The sequence below is a fragment of the Ruditapes philippinarum genome, unplaced genomic scaffold, assembly GCF_026571515.1.
Source record: "Ruditapes philippinarum isolate M1 unplaced genomic scaffold, ASM2657151v2 ctg2973_1_1_1_1, whole genome shotgun sequence".
Taxonomy (NCBI): domain Eukaryota; kingdom Metazoa; phylum Mollusca; class Bivalvia; order Venerida; family Veneridae; genus Ruditapes; species Ruditapes philippinarum.
In genome coordinates this window covers 142,881-165,694 of record NW_026855973.1, presented here as the reverse complement: position 1 = coordinate 165,694, position 22,814 = coordinate 142,881, and the positions used below count along the sequence as shown (strand labels likewise).

General features: G+C 34.9%; 1 protein-coding gene across 1 annotated transcript; it reads left to right on the top strand.

The window, feature by feature from the left end:
• The first annotated feature begins 3,504 nt into the window (after positions 1-3,504).
• Positions 3,505-21,737, top strand: LOC132745005 (uncharacterized). The gene is made up of 5 exons (XM_060733833.1): positions 3,505-4,387; positions 5,181-5,238; positions 9,694-10,114; positions 17,712-17,893; positions 19,884-21,737. The coding sequence occupies exons 1-5, from the start codon at positions 3,516-3,518 to the stop codon at positions 20,607-20,609; spliced, it is 2,259 nt and encodes a 752-aa protein (XP_060589816.1). The 5' UTR covers positions 3,505-3,515; the 3' UTR covers positions 20,610-21,737.
• Positions 21,738-22,814: the final 1,077 nt, after the last annotated feature.

Here is a 22,814-nt window from a genome sequence, read left to right as displayed (position 1 = left end):
GATTGGGTATGGACACCTTCAAATGGGAGTTGTTACCCTTGTCTATATATTAGTATACACTTAACGAAACTTATAAGTACGCCGATTTCAAACTTACAGGAAATTATTAGTTTATTGATGTGCCTAACATAAAAACACAAAGCGACATACACACCCAGGCACCCCAGAGCCCCCCCCCCAAAAAAAAATGAAATCTGGTGGCTTCTGGTGCATTTTAGCTGCACATTTTGAAATTTTCACAAAGTTTCAGACTTTATTAAATTTTTGTTGAAATTACATTTTATTTTTGGCAAAAGTCCAAGAAAATCAACTTAATGTTTACTGATTTCTAGGATAAAACTATGATTTGAAAAGAATTTTCCAGACAGGCAGTACCTTTTAAACCAGATGCTTGGGGGTCAGACCCTCCCGCACCTGATACTTCCCTCAAACACATTTTAATATCTATACTCGAATGGGACATATTTTACAAAGATTAAACTGGTTTTAAAACAAATTTTACATAATTACATGTATATGAAAAAAAAACCTTTCACCATCTGACAAGTTTCAAATATTGAGACTTCATGGTGTAAAAATTGTTTGAAAACCATTTTTATCTTTGTAACAGATGTCCCATTTGTGTTTAGATATTGAAATATTTTTGATAGAGAGTTTACAAGGGCGTATTAGGTTGGGGGGCAAGGTCTGACCCCCAAGCGTCTGAAAATATGTACAAAAAAATGTTCATCAAGTTCAATGGGGGCAATTTCTAATTTACTAGTATTTTAAATAAGTGCGTTAACTGGAGTGTGTAGCATACACATGGTAATAATCAGGTAATACGAAAGGTCTCCTGAATTTATGTTATTCTGTTGTACAGAGCAATACAAAAAACCTGGTATAAATGATGTGAAAAATGCTGCATTCTAACTGAGTAACTTTAAAAAAAAAAAAATAGTCTCAAAAAATACAATTTTGATTATTGTGGCCAAATATGGAAACTTTATTTTCAGGCAATGAAATGTTCTAATTTATGAACTTTGAATAGGGCGGGGTTTCCAAAAATGTAATAACAGGACATTTCTAATTATAAATGGTTATTTTCAGAAAATAATAAAAAGTTGTGTTATAATAAATTAACATCAAAAACAAAAGTTGCAATTTTGGCTCTTTTAAGGCCAAAAATAAAAATATGTTTGTTTCCCTTTCCCAACCAATTAAAATTAGGTTTGGGTTAGGTAGGATTTTTATATGTGCATAATGATAAATAACCTGCATATATGTATACTGTCTATTCTAAGTGGCCATAACTTTGTTAGTCTTCAAACTTGAACCCAACATTCATTTAGTTTAAGACAGACCCTGACCTTCACTCATAAATGACCTTGACCTTGAAGGTAAAATTATTAAAATTTTCTTTTTGTTGCTGTAACTTGCTATGACCTTGTAATTTAACTGAATGGATTTGACTTCATAACACACTACAGGTAATCACAGTGTGATTACATAGTACTGTTATAAAAACTGGGACTTTTTATAAGAATAGACCAAATTCATTTGACAAGTAATAGGAAATACTGTTCCCAAACCTGGTTTGTACATTCACTCATTCAAAGAAGAATTTACTAGATTTCAATAAATTTCTGCAATTGAAGTATGAGCATAGTATATCTATAACCTAAACCAGCAAGTTAGATTATTTATCTTAACTTAATTTATCTTCAGTTCTATATATACTTAAATGGCTTCATAATTTCAACACTTACTTATCAATACAAAGTAGATGATATTGTTAAGTTATATAACTCTGTCATCCATTATTCCCAGTTATTTCCCTTTTTTATCACTTTGAAAATAGGGCCTTGTTTGGTAAACCGGCAGGTAGGATTAATCTTAAATTTCTCCAAACAGTAATTACTTCATTTATTTAAGTAACGATATCGTCCGTATTTGGCAGGTGGATAGATTTTTACACTTTTGCCCATACAGCCTTTATTCTTTCATATTTGACAGGAAGATAACTGGGATGGAATTCTTCCTTTGAGTAAGGGGTCTGAGTGGGTCAATGTCAAGGGTGCCAAAAATATATATCTACACATTTGCTTATACAGCCTTTATTCTATTGCCTGATGTTTTTCATATTTCCAAAGGATGATAACCTGCATTGTCTTCTTCCTTTAGATTGAGGTATGGGTCACTTGGAACAAGGTCACTTGTGCTTAATATATATAGTTTTACACTTTTGCCTATACATCCTTTATTTAGGGATATATGTCTTTTATATTTGTTAGGATGATATCTTGCATGGTCTTCTTTTACATAATAGTATAAAAGATGGAATACTGATTAAAAGCCAGTGCTAGAGAAATGTTGTACATTTATTCTGATATGAATTGATTCAATCAAATCCTGAGTCTTCATATAATATTGTTGTTTTAATTGCTTATGAGGGATCATACAACCATTTTTTAGAGGGATCACTTCTTTATTGTCTGTTTGTCTGTCAGTCTGTCTGTCAGTTCAAACCCAGAGGTACTTTTGTGACTTAGAGAACAATAGGTAACAGTAAATTCCCGTTTTTACTTGTGTGTCTTTTTTTAAGCCTTGTGTGACTAAAAATGGCTAAAAAATTCAAAGGAAAAATCTCATAAGTACCATTTTGTAAGTAAGTCAGTCTGTCAGTTTGTCACAAAACTCGTCCGGCTACTCCTTATAAACTACAAGTGCAATTTCATCCAAACTTTACAGGAATGGTCAGTACTAAATCTAGTTGTGCATATTGCCAGCATTTTATGGTTATGAGTTATGGCCCTTTATTAATTTTTGTTTTTTAAAGTTTGTTTGGACAACTCCTCTTATACCACTAATCTTTACAGGATTAATCTGTAGCTCAAGTCCTTTCTTGGCTTTTCTTGTGTGTTGCCAGATACACAAAAGCTTGATCGGACTACTTCTCAAAAAATACTAGTGCAATTTCATCCAAACTTTACAGGAATGATCAGTGCCAAGTCTAGTTGTTAATATTATCGGCTTTTTATGGTTCAATAAATTGTGATAGAGTTGTGGCCCTTTAATTATTTTTTAAAGTTTGTCCGGTCTACTCCTCTTACCACTCATGCCATTTCAAAGAAACATTACACAATATTGATTGGTAGGTCAAGTACACAGGTTTTTGCTTGAATGATTTTTGGCCCAGTTATGGCCCTTGAATGAAAAAGATGTTTATAAAGTTTGTCTGGACTACTCCTCTTTTACCATTTATGCAATTTCAATGAAACTTTACAGGATTGATTGGTAGATCAAGTACTTGTGCATAATACTTAAGTTTTTTGCTTCAATGATTTTCAGATGAGTTATTGCCCTTGAATAAAAAAAGTGGTTTGTCCTGTTAGTGATTTTTTGGTCTCCTGCTATACAAAAGCTGCAACATGTGATTGACTTTAATGCGGGGTCACATGTCATCACTGATGGCCCTTGTTTTAGATGTATGTATTATTGTGATACAATGTTTTTCAGATTTTATAAACAAAGATATGGATGGATCAGAAAGTCATAATTATGACAGTGACACTTGTGCTGAAGCTGAGCTTCCAGATAGTCCAAAAGTTGAATCTGGAGTGGATGAACAATCAAATGATGGTCACCTCATCAAATTGGAAAAAAATAAGAGTTCAGGAAGTTTTCCTTTTTCAACAGAAGAGGGTAGTTCATTAAGATGTGATTCTTGTGCAGAGAGTAACATAAGCAAACTAGCCGCCAAGTTATGCATTGAATGTACAGAAAATTTCTGTGATGAATGCTCCTCTGTTCATTGTTCACAAAAGGCGACAAGAAACCATGTCCTAAATGATTGTATGTCTCCAACAAAAGCACCAAGAGCAGTATTTTTATGTTCAACCTGTTCAGTTATGCAGCACACAAACCCTGCCACAATGAGCTGTAAGGAATGTGAAGAGGTCTACTGTGACATATGCAGCAATGTTCACAGAACACAAAAGGCCACTAGAACACACACCTTGTCAGTACATGAGGACCTTCCAGGAAAAACCATGTGTGAACCATGTGAATATAATGGCAAAGAGAATATAGAAGCTGTCTACCTTTGCATTGACTGTGATGAAGTCCAGTGTACCGACTGTAAATCGGTTCATATAAAACAGAAGGTCACTCGTGGACATACTCTCATCTTATCTTTTCCAGACACCGACAAATTGTGTGATGTTTGTTGGAAATTGGGGCAACAAGCTACACCTGTAAAATATTGCAAAGTTTGTTTCACAAAAATGTGCAACAAGTGTGCAAAGGAGCACCGAGAGGATTCATCAGCAAGTGAGCACAAGCTTTATGACATAAAGCCTCAAGCATCAATTAAACCAGTATCTACACAAGTGGTGCAACACACAAGGTAAGCTTGTAAGTTCTTCTCAATCAAACAAAAAAACCCCAAAAAGACCACAAGATAAAATGATAAATTTAATAAAAGACATGAATTTTGTTTTATTGTGAGTCTTACAATGTTTCATAGACCACAGATGCTTGGGGTTCAGATCCTGCCCCCTAATTTGGTACGCCCCTGTAAACACTATCAAAAATATTTAAAAAATTTAAACATGAATGGGACAACTATTACAACAAAAAACTGGTTTTCGAACAATTTTTACATACATGTATATGAAAAAATATGGTATACCATCAAGCCTCAATAGTACTTTATTGAGACTTGATGGTATACGCGTATAATGCGGTATTTTTTCATATCTGTAAAAAAATTTGAAAATCAGTTTCATCGTTGTAACAGCTAGATGTCCCATTCGTGTTTAAATTTTCAAAATATTTTTGATAAAGAGTTAACATGGGCGTATCACATTGGGGTGGGGGGCAGGATCTGACCCCCAAGCGTCTGAGTCTGATCAGAGATGGTATCAAGAAACAACACCTTTAGTAGTAGTATAAATTTATGTTTATGCTTGGACTCCTTGGTGTTAGTAAATGTTCGTGGTATGAGCAATTTCATGTTGTTAATTTTGTTACTGTTAAAATTTTTAAGAAAATATATAATAACTTAGTCCATGCAGATCTTTTATATATTAGGTTTTCATCATTTGAGGTTAAAACATCCTATACAATAACAAAATATTTTAATATTCTTTATTAAAGTGTTTACATGTACAATTAAGTCTGTTTTTTTTACTTTACAGTAACAAACAGACTGTTCCGGAAGAGAGACCAAAAGTAAAGAAGTCTGTAATAGACACTGTAAGCTAGTTTACAAGATTTGATATTATTTCAGTTAGTTAAATTTTGTATTTTTTATGCAAGAGTAAAATTGTTAATTCTTTAACAGTTTACTTAAGTTATAAGGTGTGATATATTTTAATTAATACTTGTAATGCAAAGATGCAAAGCCAGTCATATAAATTTAAACAATTCTTGCAAGTGAAAAAGCAGAGTAAAAAGTACTACTTATTATGCCCCGGGCCGCCATGTAATGGCAGGGGCATATAGTGTTACCCTGTTCCGTCATTCCGTCCTTCCGTCATTCTGTCATTCCATCATCATCAGTTTCCGTTCATTATCTTAAGAACGGTTGCACACATTCAATTCAAATTTGACATATGGATATGTCATGAGAAAATACAGGTCAAGTTTGAATTTGGTCGTGGTTCAATGATTTTGAACAAACTTATCTTTCCTGAATGTTGGAAAAAATTTGAACTTTCAGTTTCAGCACTGATTCTTTTGTGGAAATGTATGTAGCCATTATTTTGGCTACAAATATGCAATATGTTATTTTCAAAAGGTTAAGACTGAATAATTTCATTGCCTTGAACATTGTATGAAAATGGTTTGTGTTAACATTGAATAGTTTTAAGGGCTTTGAACTTAAAATGAAAAAAATAATTTGTGCAAACAAATTTGGAACTAAATATTATAACATCTGAAATTTTTGCTGCATGCGGGGGCATCCTTGGCATGATGACACATTTCTAGTTTTCAATGATTTTTTTGACACCTTCCACAGGGTAAGTGTAATAATGGTTTATTGTTATCATAGGGAACACACTGGAAGCTGAAAACCATACGTTCGGAAAAAGTGATTCACACTTGGTATGAATTAAGCTTAAATGGGGACATACTAGTTGGTAACCTTATGGTCCACTACATTATATAAATGATGACAAAATAACATTCAGGACTAAATTTCCTTTAACTTTCAGTAGACTAAATATGACTTTAACCTTTAGAAAACATTCACAAGTAAATAATATCACTTTTTATAGCTAGAATAAAGTATATGAACAGCTGTCGGTGGATTCACACATCCATGTCCAGTTTTGAGATTAGTTTAAAATGTATCCTATCATAATTTCTTTTTTTCCTAATGCATCAACTTCAAACAATTATGTTTCTTATTTTCAACCTCATCATATACATGTATATAACATTATTTTCATAGTTATCTCCCCTTGAACATAGAACTTTCCATAAAAATAATTTTTGTTTACATCAAAAGGAATCTTTTTCATACTTCAAATATATATTCCTTATCATAAACCACATTACATGTGACAAGGTTCTTGACCAGTATTTTCATAGTTATGTTGCCTTTGGATATGTAATGTATCTAAACTGATTATCACAAATCCAAATAGGTTTGGATTCTCAAAATGATTTATTATAATTATTGTTTACTGTGTTTCTATTTTGATAAATATAAAAAACACTGTATCATTCTAAAAATATCTCTCACACCATCAATTCATTGTCTACTTCCACATTACTGTAACCAACTTTACAAAAGTTGTATTAAATAATAATAATTAGTATCTACTTTAGACTTTAGGTAATTACTCTTAATGCCATTACTCACATTATGTATGACAAGGTTTATAGCATTTAATTTAGGAGTGTTATTTTTTTTTTCTTTTAGGAATTAATTATATCCCCACAAACGAAGTTTAAGGGGTGTCAGCTTGTTCGTCTGTAGGTTGGTCAGTCTTTATCATATAAGTACTTAAGCTGAAGCACAGGGGCTTAAGTTATAAAAATCCTTTTGATGTGCAGGAAAAGCATATTAGAAGTAGGGGACTTTTGTGAAGTGGGGGCTGCTTTTGTGGCTGGGATGGTTTCTGGATGATAACTAGAGTTTTGGCATGAGATATTGTAATCAAACTTGGTATATAGCAAGCTTATATGAAGACCCTGCTGGTATTGCATATGGACCCTATGGTGTCAAGGTCACTGTTACTGAAAATAGAAAAATGGTTTCTGGACAATAACTGGAGTTGGGAATATTGTAAGATATTGTAATCAAACTTAGCCTCCATAAACTGTAATTTAGGCCCTAGCTACTTAATATTTGGGAATTTGCGGTTACTACAAATCCGCGAAAGTTTGTCTCCGCGATGTCGACATGGCGAAAAACATGAAATATTGTATCAGCGAACATTTCTAGAAATACAGTATAAAGATTTAATGAACAAAACAAGTTAGGAAAAAAAAAACATATTACAGTAAATTTCACTTATAGCGAACACCAGGGTTATAGCGAACTTTCGGTTATTAGGAACAATTTATTTTGGCCAGAATTTTACCCTTCTTTATTTAATATAAAAATATATGGTTATCATAGCGAACACGGTTATTAGGAATTATCGCTTATAACGAACTCATTTCTAAGTCCCAATTTAGTTAAAAGTAAAGAAAATTATACTTTTATAACGAACTCTAAAATATCGGCTATATTCCCGCTAAACCATCGAAACTTCAAAGTAAGCTTGATTGAAATGTAAAGAAATTTATATCTTTGATACTAGTAAGTAAAGTCATTGTAAAATATATTAGGAGATATTCAATAATTAAAAGGAATGAAAAATCTTGTTTATTCTTAATCATAGGAAGAAAACGACAAGCACTGAGTTTAGAAACAAAATATGATATTTTATGAGAAAGTGAGTAAAAAATATGATAAACAAGATCAACAAAAGAGGCGGCTGCATTCAATGAACTCAAATTAATATAGCAAAGGATTTTCAAATTCCAAACTGTACACTTTCGGGTATTGTGTCTAAATAAATGACTATTTTTCTTAATCAAATGCTCTTCAAAATGGCAAACGATGGTAAACAATCAGTTCATTATATGTAAATCTGTTCCCTATAAAAACTCCTGATACAAGGAACTAATTCGCTATATGCTTACAAGGAACTCCGGATATAAGGAACACTGATGTTGAATGTCTCAATGAGATCGTTATAAGCGGAGTTTACTGTAATTATTTTCTAGAAATATGATTTTTATGTGATAAGCCCGATCAAAAGAATATACATTTGGTGTATATAGAAATTATCTTAAATTCAATTTTAATTAGTCCCCTACCGGTTTAACCAAAGGGGAATATAGGTGAACCCTCTGTCCGTCTGTCCTTCTGTCTGTCTGTCTGTCTGCACTACCGAATAGGAATAAGGGACCATCTAACTGTAAACAGAACAAAAGAGAACAATCCGTAACAATAGAGTAAGGGGCCATTGGCCCTCTATTAAACAATAGAAAATAACACAAGAAATGGCCCCTTATTCCATTTCGGCCGGCCGTCCGTCTGTCTGTCCGTCAGTCCGTCCGTCCACAAATCTGGATCCCGCGATAACGCAAAAAGTACTGAAAATATTTTATGAAACTTGATATATGGATAGATGGCAGTATGGAGATTATGCACGTCTTTTTTTTTCTTCCTATGTTGAAAATTCTGGTTGCTATGGCAACAAATAGTCTGAAAATATGGCAAATGTAACACATAAACTGGATTCAGTGATAACTCAAAAAGTACTGAAAATATTTTTATGAAACTTAAAATATGGGTAGATGGCAGTCTGGAGATTATGCACATCTTTTTTTTCTTCGAATGTTGAAAATTCTGGTGGCTATGGCAACAAATAGCCTGAATTTCAAGATTTCTGATCTAAATTTTTCAGCTTTTTCACTATAAGTTCTTTATTTCTTAAGGTGTTTACTTCAAACTTTAAATATAAGTTTCTGGTCATCAACCACATCATATGTGACAAGGTTTACAACTCTAGCACAAAAATTATCAGTATAATCTCCCTTGAACTTAGAATTTTTATGAAAAAAAAATGTCTTTTTTAAATAACTTCTTTATTTCCTAATGTATCTACTTCAAACTTCATATATATGTTTCTTATTATCACCCAACATTTTTGAGAAGGTTAAATACTCTAGCAAGACTATTTCCAGAATTATGTCCCCCTTGAACTTAGATTTTTTTCGAGAAATTGGTATTTTTCACTCCAACTTCTTCATTCCTTATAGGATTTACTTTAAAATCCCACATCGTAATAATAATTGACAAGGTTGTATTAACATAATTTCCTTACAAGGCATGTAAACTTAACACATTACAGTGATATAGACAAACTTCTAAGAACTCAAAAGATTTAAGTTCATTCATGTCATTCATTCACTGGTAAAATTGAATGGCCAGTGGCCAATCAGAATGTTGCTGGGGTTCTAACCTGTAGGGGACTTATGGATTGCTTGCAATACTATTATAATTGCTTGTTAACCTATGTTTCAATTAAATGCCTCTGAAGTGGTTGGAGACATTGACTTTTGAAGTGACAGTGGTTGAAATTGGCTATATTTATGTTGCAATTGTCCAGTAAAATATTCTTTTGAATTTTATCTTCCCAATAGACAAAACCTGGAAAGCCATGCGTGGTTGGTCAAGTATCTGTAGACACAGTTTGCCTTGTTTGGGAATCGCCAACACAATTGTTTGAAAACCCTAACTTCCAGTTAAGGTATAAAGAAGCTGATGGGTCTTCCAAATGGAGATTCTATCCAGACCTAGCTCCTAGTAGCACGATAACATTAACCAACCTGAAGTCAGATACACACTACGTTTTCCAAGTACGAATGGTGAATGATGAAAATGAGGGCTCATATAGTGATATAAGTGACACTATAGGGACAATACAATCAGCTGCCCATCACGTTATGGATTTTATGTATGATGTCACAGCACAAGATGTCAATATCCCTTTGAAGAAAATACCTTTCCAGGAAAATATCAAAACTAGAAATGAAAAAGCTAAAACTAGAAAATTGATCATTGGTAAGAACTTATGCTATGGTATGCTATACATAATTAATTACTTTAATTTTTGTTGTAAAATATTTTTAGTTTTATTTTTCACAGAAAAATTGAGCTATTGCTGTTCATGTTGTCATTACTTTTGTTGATACCTTTGCCCGTTGGCAAACTTTAATCACAATTATTTTATTGTCCCCCCACGCCCCCCCCCCCTTTTTGAAGAAAAAAGGGGGATATAGAAATAGGCTCCGTCTGACTCTGTCCATCTGTCTGTCCGCACTCACAGGAGAGTAATTATGTGGCTAGATGGACAATAGGTAACTGTTCTTTCTTTTTGATGTCATTCATTTCGTAATGCTTTTATGTGGCTATTTTCTTTTGGTGGCTAAAAAGAACAATAAAGAGAACAATAGAGTAGCTACATTATTACTCTCCTGTAAAAACTTCCGTCGGTCTGTCAGCACTACAGAATAGAGATAGGGGGCCATCACTGTAAACAGAACAAAAGAGAACAATAGAATTCATTCCGTAACTATAGAATAAGGGGCCAAATTGGCCCTCTATTAAACAAAAGAAAATAACAATAGAAATGGCCCTTTATTTCTTATCGGTAGGATGTCTGTCTGTCCATCCGTCTGTCCGTCCATCCAATTTTTTTTCACACTTCCGTGCCTGGTCCATAACTTTGTCATTTATCAAAGGAATTTGAAATAACTTGGCACAAATGTTTCGTTCTTATAAGACGATGTGTCATGTGCAACCAGGGTTAAGGTTGCACTTGCTCATTCAAGGTCAACATTGTCTATTTGAGGGTATATGTTGTGTCCAGTCCAAAACTTTCTTATCTTTGAATGGATTTTGTAAATACTTGCCACAAATGTTTACAATAATGAGAAGATGTGTCATGCACAACAACCAGTCACCTACCTCCAAGGTCAAGGTCACACTTAGAGATCAAAGATTAACATAGTCTGTTATAGAGTACATTCTGTGTCCGGTCCATAAAATTTTCATAGATCAAAGGATTTTGAAAAATACTTCACTATAATAAGTAACTATAATAAGACGATGTGTCATGCGCTAAACACCTACCTCCAAGGTCAAGGTCACACTTAGAGGTCAGAAATAAACAAAGTCTGTTAAAGGGTATATTTTGTGTCCGATCTTTATAGTTATAGGGATTTTGAAATAACTTGGCACAAATAGTCACAATAATAAAGATGATATGTCATGCACAACAGCTGCACCCCTACCTTCAAGGTCACACTTGGAGGTCAAAGGTTAACAGAATCTGTGATATGGTATATTTTGTGTCTCGTCCATAACTTGTCATGCACAACAACTGTGTCCCTACCTCTAAGGTTAAGGTAACACTTAGAGGTCAAAGATTTACTTAGTCTGTTATAGAGTATATTTTGTGTCCAGTCCATAACATTTTCATAAATCAAGGTATTTTAAAATACTTTGCACAAATAATCACAATAATTAGACGATATGTCAGATGCAAAACATGGGTCCCTACCTCCAAGGTCACACTTAGAGGTCAAAGAGTAACATAATCTGTTGTAGGGTATATTTTGTGTCCGATCTATAAGTTCTTCATTATAATTTCAAGGGATTTTGAATATACTTGGCATTAATAATTACAATTATAAGATGATATGTCATGCACAACACCTGCACCCCTACCTCAAAGGTCACACTTAGAGGTCAAAGCTTAACATAATAGATTTTTATACCCCCAAAAACGAAGTTTGGGGGGGGGGAGGGTATATAGGAGTCACCCGGTGGTCGGTCGGTCGGTCCAGACGTCCGTTGCATTTTCCTTGTCCGGAGCATAACTTGAAGACTAATGGCTGGAATTCAATTGATACATACAATGGTCAAGCACATTGAGAGGAAGTGCAGTGCACAAGAACCATAACTCTATCTTGACTAATTACAGAGTTATTGCCCTTTGTTACTTTTCCTTGTCCGGGGCATAACTTGAAAACCACTGGTTGGAATTCAAAACAAATTCAAACAATTGTCAAACACAATAAGGGGAAGTGCAGTGCTTAAGAACCATAACTCTATCGAAAGTAATTACAAAGTTATTGCCCTTTGTTGCTTTTCCATTGCTTTTTTTTTTGTCCGTTGCATTTTCCTTGTCTGGAGCATAACTTGAAGACTAATGGTTGGAATTCAATATAACTACATACAATGGTCAAGCACATTGAGAGGAAGTGCAGTGCACAAGAAATATAACTTTATCTTGACTTATTACAGAGTTATTCCCCTTTGTTACTTTTCCTTGTCCTGGGCATAACTTGAAAACTACTGGTTGGAATTCAAAACAACTTCATGCAATTGTCAAACACAATAAGGGGAAGTGCAGTGCACAATGACCATAACTCTATCTAAAGTAACTACAGAGTAATTGCCCTTTGTTGCTTTTCCATTGCTTTTTTTTGTCCGGACCAAAACTTGAAGACTAATGGTTGGAATTCAATATAACTACATACAATAGTCAAGCACATTGAGAGGATGTGCAGTGCATAAGAACCATAACTCTATCTAAAGTAATTACAGAGTTATTGCCCTTTGTTGCTTTTCCATTGCTTTCTTTTGTCCAGACCATAACTTGGTGACTAATTGTTGGAATTCATTATAACTTCATACAATGGTCAAGCACATTGAGAGGAAGTGCAGTGCATAAGAACCATAACTCCATCTTGACTAATTACAGAGTTACTGCCCTTTGTTACTTTTCTTTGTCCAGAGCATGACTTGAAAACTACTGGTTGGAATTCAAATCAACTTCATACAATGGTCAAGCACAATAAGGGGAAGTGCAGTGCACAAGAACCATAACTCCATCTTGACTAATTACAGAGTAATTGCCCTTTGTTACTTTTCCATTGCTTTTTTGTCCGGACCATAACTTGAAGACTATGGTTTGAATTCAATATAACTTTATACAATGGTCAAGCACATTGAGAGGAAGTGCAGACCAGTGCACAAGAACCATAACTCCATCTTGATAAATTACAGAGTTACTGCCCTTTGTTACTTTTCCTTGTCCAGAGCATAACTTGAAAACTACTGTTTGGAATTCAATACAACTTCATACAGTTGTCAAGGACAATAAGAGGAAGTGCAGTGCACAAGAGCCATCACTCCATTTTGACAAAAAACAGAGTTACTGTTTTTGGTACTTTTTCTTGTCCGGAGCATAACTTAAAACATACTGGTTGGAATTCAAAACAACTTCATACAATGGTCAAGCACAATAAGAGGAAGTGCAGTGCACAAGAACTATAACTCTATCTTCAGTATTTATAGAGTTATTGCCCTTTGTTCTTTTTCTTTATCTTTCTGGACTTATTACAGAGTAATTCAATTAAATTTCCTCAATGGCCAACCACATTGAAAGGAAATGCAACGTACAAGAACCACAACTATCTTTATTTGCCCACAACCATAACTCTATATTTCAATTCTTTTACAAGGTATTCTGTTACTAGTAACATCCTCATTTCCGAAGCTGTCTTGTGGTGGTATTAATCACATTTAGTGATAGTTCTAGTTTTATATTCTGTTTCATTTTATTTTTTTAATAAATTTATTGATGCATTTGCAGATCTAGCATTGATCATAATTTTGGACTGAAAGTCTTGAGATCCATACCTCAATCTTTTTAAATAGCACAATTTAATGCTTCATATAAAACTTCCCTGAGGCGGGGAATGTTGGTAACTCTGTTACAAATTCTTGTTTCTCAATGGATTGTCTTCATATATTGAACAAAACAATCCTTAAGACAAGACCTTCAAGTTGACTATACTGAACTTGAACTTCTCTCATAAATGTCCATGACCTTCAAGGTCAGATGTTTAAATTTTGTAAGTAATCACACTGTCTGTCTGTCCTTTGGTCCATCTGGTAATCTTATCAGCGCTTCATCTCCAAATACCCCTGGGAGAATCCAGTGAAACTCAACAGGAGTGATCAGTACCATCCCTTGTTTTGCATATCGCTGCACATTCAGCTCCATGGCATAAAATGGCCTCCAGAGCTATAAATAGAAAAATCGTGTCCGGGCTTAATTACAGGTCAAACTGCTGGCAGGATTTCAATGATTGATCAGTACCATCCCTAGTTGTGCATATAGCCTGCATGTTTCACTTTGCTGCACAAAAATGGCAAGTCAGAGCTATGAAAAGAAAAATCTTGTCAAGTTTATAAAGGTTAAACTGCTATTCGGATTTTGACCGAAATTCACAGGAGTGATCAGTATTAGCTTGTTTTGGGAGACATATGTTTTTGTGACAAAAAACCCTTCTAGTTTACGTATTGATTTGATTCATTCTTGGACAAAGAACACTTATGACAATACTGACTGATTAATTCAAATTTGACCTTGACCTTTGAAAGACCATCAAGTCAAATATGAAATTAGAATTATATTTTGCTCAAAAAAACATGACCACATGTATGTGATTTAAATATAGTAATTGAATTTCATTCTATTTGAATATATATACTATCTTTAAATCACATACATGTGGTCATGTTTTTTTAGCTATCTAAATAAAACATAAAGAAAAAATAACATTTAACCCATTACTTCATGAGCATTTTGTGAAAAATGGCTGTTTTCATTGAAAAGTCTCCCGTTACAAGTTCAAATTGCTATAATACTATAAAAACTGCTTCAACACTAATCAAACTTGGCACAAATGTTGACTGGACCATTGCCCTTGCAACAACATGATCAGGCTTAAATTTTCTGTTACCATGGCAACGAGGGGACATCTCAAAATTGCCAAAAATCACTATTTTGCGTTGATTTTTTCCATCAAAATTGATTTCAAAGTGCTGCAACTTCTCAATGGATTGAGATAGAGTCAAATGCTTTTCAACGTTGGTTACATGTTACCTTATGATCAATCTGGGGTCATTTACAGCCTCTCACAAGTCCAAAATTTTCTTGGCGATGAGGGGGACTCCGCCCCCCTTCAAACCCCCCCCAAACAGAAGGGGGCAAATCCCCCTTCTGGCAACCCCCTGATGTATCTTTTGGTTGGGGGGCCGCGCCGAAAAAGAGGTCACTTTTTTTAACAACATTTCTCAAACAAAAACAAGTGTTTGGGGCCTAAATAAGGCATTTTTCATAAAAGTCAAAATTTACAAATGACATCTTTCTTATGCGGTGGGAATGTTTAACAACTTCATTTTTATATAAATGTTGAATAATTAGTATGCTCGATAATCTGTAAAAAATAACTTTCTGTTATTTATTTACAAAACAGTTTTGATCCATTACGTACATGTTTGACATTTGTTCCAGATTTTTTTAACTTCTCCGTTGCTTTGCCTTGTCTCCAACACGAAAACCCTATTAGTGAGGATGTTTTTCTGTCGTGCATTTTTCATTAGAAATAAACAAAATACATCTAATTTAACCCATTACTTCATGAGCATTTTGTGAAAAATGGCTGTTTTCATTGAAAAGTCTCCTGTTACAAGTTCAAATTGCTATATAATACTATAAAAACTGCTTCAACACTAATCAAAACTTGGCACAAATGTTGACTGGACCATTGCCCTTGCAACAACATGCTCAGGCTTAAATTTTCTGTTACCATGGCAACGAGGGGACATCTCAAAATTGCCAAAAATCACTACTTTGCGTTGATTTTTTCCATCAAAATTGATTTCAGAGTGCTGTAACTTTTCAATGGATTGAGATAGAGTCAAATGCTTTTCAGCGTTGGTTACACGTTACCTTATGATCAATCTGGGGTCATTTACAGCCTCTCACAAGTCCAAAATTTTCTTGGCGATGAGGGGGACTCCGCCCCCCTTCAAACCCCCCAAACAGAAGGGGGCACATCCCCCTTCTGGCAACCCCTGATGTATCTTTTGGTTGGGGGGGCGGGGCTGCGCCGAAAAAGTGGTCACTTTTTTTAACAACATTTCTCAAACAAAAACAAGTGTTTGGGGCCTAAATAAGGCATTTTTTCATCATTTGAGACAACAAAAAGGGGGGGGGGGGGGTGATAAAGGCGTTAAAAGGCGTGTATATGAAGTAATGGGTTAATTGCTGATCAAGTTCAAGGTCAATTCATTGCAGTCTCATTGTCACAAGCGAAGCGTATACGCCACATAAGTAGGGGCGGAGCGTTGCATTGTTTAATCGATATTATTGATAATACACGTCACGCGTATACTGCTTACGCTAAAACGGTTTGGGAAATAGAGATTTTGACACATTTATTTGTGACATTACGAGGCGGCGTTGTCTAAAACGCAATTACTTGATAGGTAAAAGTGGTCGTTTAATGAAAAGATTGCTCTCAATTAGGTGACTAATTAGCGGTCGCTGGTCGCGTTGAGCAAAAGTCGCTTAATACATTAAAAACATAGAGAGAAAATGATCGGGGGGAATTTAAAGTGGTCGTTTAAGACAAAAGTCGCTTAATACACGTGGTCGCATGGGCAAGTTAGACTGTATATAAAAGATGAGTTTGTGGCGGACCATGAAAAAATTGCGAGTTTTGCATGTCAGTTACTGTAGGAGTATTCTTAACTACAACATTAATCCGATGTGTTTGACTTAAGAAGTAAGAGGAAGTCAGTTGTGGTCCGCGCTTGGCGGTGACTCTTGTAATAAGATAAAGAATTGCAAATTATTTTGAAGAAAATCACTGATTTGTCTTGTTGTTTTCATGTAGTAGTCCTTATCATACTTATTTTAGAATGTTGCAAAAGCCTGCCTGATTAATTTGGAAAGTAATGGATCTAATTGGACCTATAAGATTTGCAAAGACCTGGGTGTTGGCTTAATTGTTTTTCAATAACGTTTTTTTTTTATATATAACAATATGTCATCTTTTATTTGTCTGCATTGCTTTTTACAATGATTAATCTCAAGAAATTTGTTAAGATTACTGGAAAAAAGTCCACCAACTTAGCTCATTAGGAAAGGGATCACTTCATGGCTTGATTTTGATGGACCATACGAAATTTCAATGTGATAATTCATCTCAAGCATTGAATGTAGCAGCCATTTGTCTGTCACCACTGTTTCAGAAATCATATGGCATTATAAGTAGGTCGCTTGTGGAGAAATTGGCTATTACTGGTTAATTATCCAGGAAAGATGGTTAAAGGTGAACCAACTCAAATGAGATATGACCAAAAATGTGTTGAAATGACTTAAAAATTAACAAACAAAACTTAAACAAAATGGGAAATGCTGGTATTAAGAGAATCAGGAATCAATTCATTATAAAAAAATGTAACATAGCTGGCTTTCAGTTTATATAACAGTTTTACTGTTATATTGTTAAAACTGATGTAAGTAAAAATTCCATAAGCAAAAACTAGAAAAACTGCAAGAGTGTGAACTTTGCTTTTAGCCACTAAATGTCACAGAATTGGTAAAAGGAAAAACAATTGTATACTTATGTGCCCTTTGCATCTAAAAGTTTGGATAAGATAAGTTTGATACCTGTATTAAGCATAGATCAAGATTTGCTTGTGATCATGTAAATGGTTTGTCAGATATTGCTTTTTGCTTTCTGAATCATAATTTAAGTATATTGCTTGTATTCATTGATATACTTTCCAGGAAATGCCTGTAAAACACATTCTCGAGAGAGAACAATTATGCTTGTTGGTGCAACAGGTACTGGAAAAAGCACATTAGTTGATGGAATGGTGAATTATATACTAGGTGTAAATTGGAATGACCCATACAGGCTTACCCTTATTGACCTTGTAGATGAAGAGAAAGATAAAGATGCTGATCAGGTAATACTTGCCTTTAATGACATATTCTGCTACATAATGTATGTAAATAGGTACCTAAACTCTGCCTTAGTACTTGAACAAACTCTAAGTGGCAGTTTGAATTTTAAAACAAAAGTCTGGTATTATCATAATATAATACTTAAATGATGTCAATAGAAATTTCTGTTTTACTACCAATGTGCCTGCTGCTAACCTTAAATATCTGGAAACAATTTGACATGATCAAAGGGTTGTTATGAGGTGTCGTATATTTGGGCACCACATTGTATCTGAAACAGAAGGTTAGTCCGCCCGTCCAAACGGTTGTTTTATTGTTAATTAGATCTTTGTTCTCTAATACTTTATGAATGTGCATATATTAAAATATTTTTATACCCCCGCACAACAAAGTTGTAAGGGGGGTATACTGGAATCAGCTTGTCCGTCCGTCCGGCTGTCCGTCGGTTTTTTCTTGTCCGCCGAATAACTTAAGATTCCTTTGACCCTTAGTCTTCATATTTGGCATGGAGGTTAGTCATGATTAGTAGATGACCCCTATTGATTTTGAGGTCACCAGGTTAAAGGTCAAGGTCACAGGGGCATTGACTTCAAAAAGCTTGTCTGCCCAATAACTTAAGATTCCTTTGACCTACAGTCGTCATATTTGGCATGGAGGTTAGTCATGATTAGTAGATGACCCCTATTGATTTTGAGGTTACTAGGTCAAAGGTCAAGGTCACAGGGGCCTTGACTTCAAAAAGCTTGTCCGCCCAATAACTTAAGATTCCTTTGACCTACAGTCGTCATATTTGGCAGTGAGGTTAGTCATGATTAGTAGATGACCCCTATTGATTTTGAGGTCACCAGGTCAAAGTTCAAGGTCACAGGGTCCTTGACTTCAAAAAGCTTGTCCGCCCAATAACTTAAGATTCCTTTGACCCATAGTCTTCATATTTGGCATTGAGGTAAGTCATAATTAGTAAATGACCCCTATTGACTCTGAGGTCACCAGGTCAAAGGTCAAGGTCACAGGGGCCTTGACTTCAAAAAGCTTTTCCACCAAATAACTTAAGATTCCTTTGACCCACAGTCTTCATATTTGGCATGGAGGTTAGTCATGATTAGTAGATGACTTCTATTGACTTTGAGGTCACCAGGTCAAAGGTCAAGGTCACAGGGACCTTGACTTCTAAAAGCTTGTCCTCCCTATAACTTAAGATTCCTTTGACCCACAGTCTTCATGTTTGGCATGGAGGTTAGTCATGCTCAGTAAATGACCCCTATTGATTTTGAGGTCACCAGGTCAAGGTCACAGGGACTTTGACTTCAAAAAGTTTGTCTGCCCAATAACTTAAGATTCCTTTGACCCACAGTCTTCATATTTGGCATGGATGTTGATCATGATTAGTAGATGACCCCTTTTGATTTTGAGTTCACTGGATCAAAGGTCAAGGTCATAGAGTCTTTGACTTCAAAAATTTTGTCCACCCATTAACTTAATATTCCTTTGACCCAGAGTCTTCATATTTGGCATGGATGTTGATCATGACTATAAGGTAACCCTTATTGATTTTGAGGTCACTGGGTCAAAGGTCAAGGTCACAGGGACCTTGACAAAAAAAAGCTTTTCTTCTCAATTGCTAAATAATGTCCTGTCCGCAATGTATTGATTTTGACATTTTCACATTTGAAGCATGTAGAATACATAACTTAGCAATGCACTGGCTTAGTAACCTCAGATTTGGCAGGGAGGTTGTCCTTGAGCTCTATATGGCCACTGTTGATTCTGACAAAGTGGTATGCGGGGGTATTCACACCATGATAGTGGCAGTTCTAGTTTTTTAAAATTTACAACACATAAGAATTTAAGTATAAATTTAAGTATTTCCTTCTGACAGAAAACTTTTCATATTATTGGTGTCTCCTTTCTGAAAATAATCTCTCAAGAGTATATTAATCATATATTAAGTATAATAATATTATCGTATGACAATATTTCTGTTTGAAACAGGCTGTGTCACAGACACAATGGATAACATGCTACACTCTTAATCCTATAAAAGGCAGTCGCTTGAACTATTCTTTGAACATCATAGACACACCAGGATTTGGAGATACGCGAGGGATTGATCGAGACAAGCAAATAATTGAACAGATTCGTACATTATTTTCTAGTGAAGATGAAACTGGCATTCTTAACATTGATGCTGTTTGCTTTCTTATAAAAGCCCCTGATGCCCGTTTAACACCAACACAGATGTACATTTTCAATGCAATCATGTCACTGTTTGGACAAGACATAGAAAACAATTTCTGTATGCTTGTTACTTTTGCAGATGGAAAACGACCACCAGTGTTGGCTGCACTAAAAGCGGCAAAATTACCACATGAGCAGTATTTCCCATTTAACAATTCAGGTCTCTTTGCAGAGAATACCGGGGAAAATGTTCCCAGCTTTTCATCAATGTTTTGGGATATGGGCTGTAAAAGTTTTCAGATGTTCTTTGATAAGCTCACAAAGATGGAAACAAAAAGTCTGAGGCAGACAAGAGATGTCCTTGAACAGAGAGAAGTTATAGAAATAACCATGGAAAATCTTTTACCAAAGTTAGATGCTGGGCTTTTAAAACTAGAAGAGATGCGTGTCAAATCAGGATATTGGAAGTCTACAAGACACAAATTGAGGAAAACAGTGACTTTACTTACACTGTATCTGAAACAGAACAGCGGCAAATAGACCTTCCAAAGGGGCAGCATGTAACAAATTGTCTAAACTGTCATACAACATGTCATAAAGATTGTGGTATTCCAAATGATGAAGATAAAAAGAGATGTTGGGCGATGGATAGAAATGGTTATTGTAGGCAGTGCCCTGATAAATGTTTCTGGAATATTCACAGAAATACCCCGTACATATTTGAATATGTAACTGTACAAAAGCAGAAAACATATACAGAAAAACTGAAGAAATATCGACGTGCTGAAGGGGAGAAAATGACACGTGAGAAAGTTGTAGAAAGAATGTATGATGAGCTGTATGACCTTGAGGATGATATTATGGGGTTGATGGACAAAATCAATGAATGTAACAATGTTCTGAGACAAATAGCTCTTCGGCCTGACCCACTGAGTGTAGTTGAGCACATTGACTTGTTGATAGAAAGCGAAAAAATGGAAAAACGACCAGGCTTTCAAACCCGAATTGCATCTCTGAATCAATGTCGAAAGAAAGCTACTGTAGGGGAGGATGTTGACCGTTTCAGGACAACTTTCACTGATACTACCAAGAAGATAATAACTGCACAAGTTCATTTACCTCCAAAGCCTAAGAAGAGGACCAGAAGAGGAAATTTTAATTTCTTCCAACCAGTTCTTAACTATTTTCAGAGATAGTTATCAAGTTTGTTAGGCCTGAAGCATTCCTTACCTGGCTGCTTGATAATGTCTACACTACCTTTCAGATGACATAGATATTTCTGTATGGAGTACAGTATGATTGTGTAAATAAACTATTGTGTATAAGGATGATTATTTAATGATTTTTTAATGCTTCCCTATATATATTCATAAAATCTTCCTTTTGTTGATGCTTTATTATCCCCCGCCGAAAAATTTCGGCGGAGGATATAGAAATAGTCTCCGTCCGTCCTTCCGTCCGTCCGTCCTTCCGTCCGACATTTTTGTCCAGAGCATATCTCTAAAAGTATTTGAGGTATCAACTTGAAACTTCATAGGTGGATAGACCTCATTGAGGAGGAGTGCAGTGCACAAGAATGATAACTCTACCTTGCATGATTTTTGAGTTATTGCCCTTTGTTATTTTTCAAAATTGATTTTTGTCCAGAGCATAACTCCAAAAGCTTATGAGATATTAACATGAAACTTCATAGGTGCATAGATCTCACTCAGGAGGTGTGCAGTGCACAAGAATAATAACTCTACCTTTCATAATTTTTGAGTTATTGCCCTTTGTTATTTTTCATACCTAATTTTTCACCTGAGTGGAGCATAACTCAAAAAGTGTTTGAGATATCAACATGAAATGTCATAGGTGGATAGATCTTATTGAGGAGGAATGTTGTGTGCAAGAATGATAACTCTTCCCTATACAATTTTTGAGTTATTGCCCTTTGTTTTTTTTTATGTTATTTTGTCCAGAGCATATCTCAAAAAGTATTTTGAGGTATCAACTTGAAACTTCAAAGGTGGATGGATCTCATTGAGGAGGAGTGCAGTGCTTAAGAATGATAACTCTACCCTGCATTATTTTTGAGTTATTGCCCTTTGTTATTTTTCAAAATTAATTTTTGTCCAGAGCATAACTCAAAAAGCCTTTGGGATATCAAAATCAAACTTCATAGGTGCATAGATCTCACTCAGGAGGTGTGCACTGCACAAAAATGATAACTCTACCTTTTATAATTTTTGAGTTATTGCCCTTTGTTCTTTTTCATACTTAATTTTTCAATTCAATTTTTTTCTCAAAAAGTATTTGAGGTATCAACTTGAAACTTCATAGGTGGATAGATTTTACTAAGGAGGGATGCAGCACACAAGAATGATAACCTACCCTGCATTATTTTTCAGTAATTGCCCTTTGTTATTTTCAGCCATCAGTATTCACATAGGTTTCAAATCTGTTATCATTATAGCCATCAGTTTTCATTACCAAAAGACCTCTTAAAATGGAATTATTCCGCTCTACTACATATACATTGTTCCAATGAGCAAACACATTCGGCGGGGGATGGCCATGTTGACATGGCTCTTGTAGATAATTGAAATTCTGACTAGAAATCTGTGCTCTTATGATTACATCAATAACACATTCTAGGATAATCAAACTCTGTAAATTGATTACAGACAATATGAAACTTATGCATGCATATGATTATTTTTTCAAATGGTCTATTGTAACCAAGAGAATTAGAATGTTGATACT

Bases quoted from the DNA above. Each gene is read 5' to 3' on its own strand.
- LOC132745005 (XM_060733833.1), top strand. From the start codon at position 3,516: ATGGATGGATCAGAAAGTCATAATTATGACAGTGACACTTGTGCTGAA. The intron at 4,388-5,180 runs GTAAGCTTGTAA...TTTACTTTACAG, and splicing joins CAAGTGGTGCAACACACAAG to TAACAAACAGACTGTTCCGG. The intron at 5,239-9,693 runs GTAAGCTAGTTT...TCTTCCCAATAG, and splicing joins AGAAGTCTGTAATAGACACT to ACAAAACCTGGAAAGCCATG.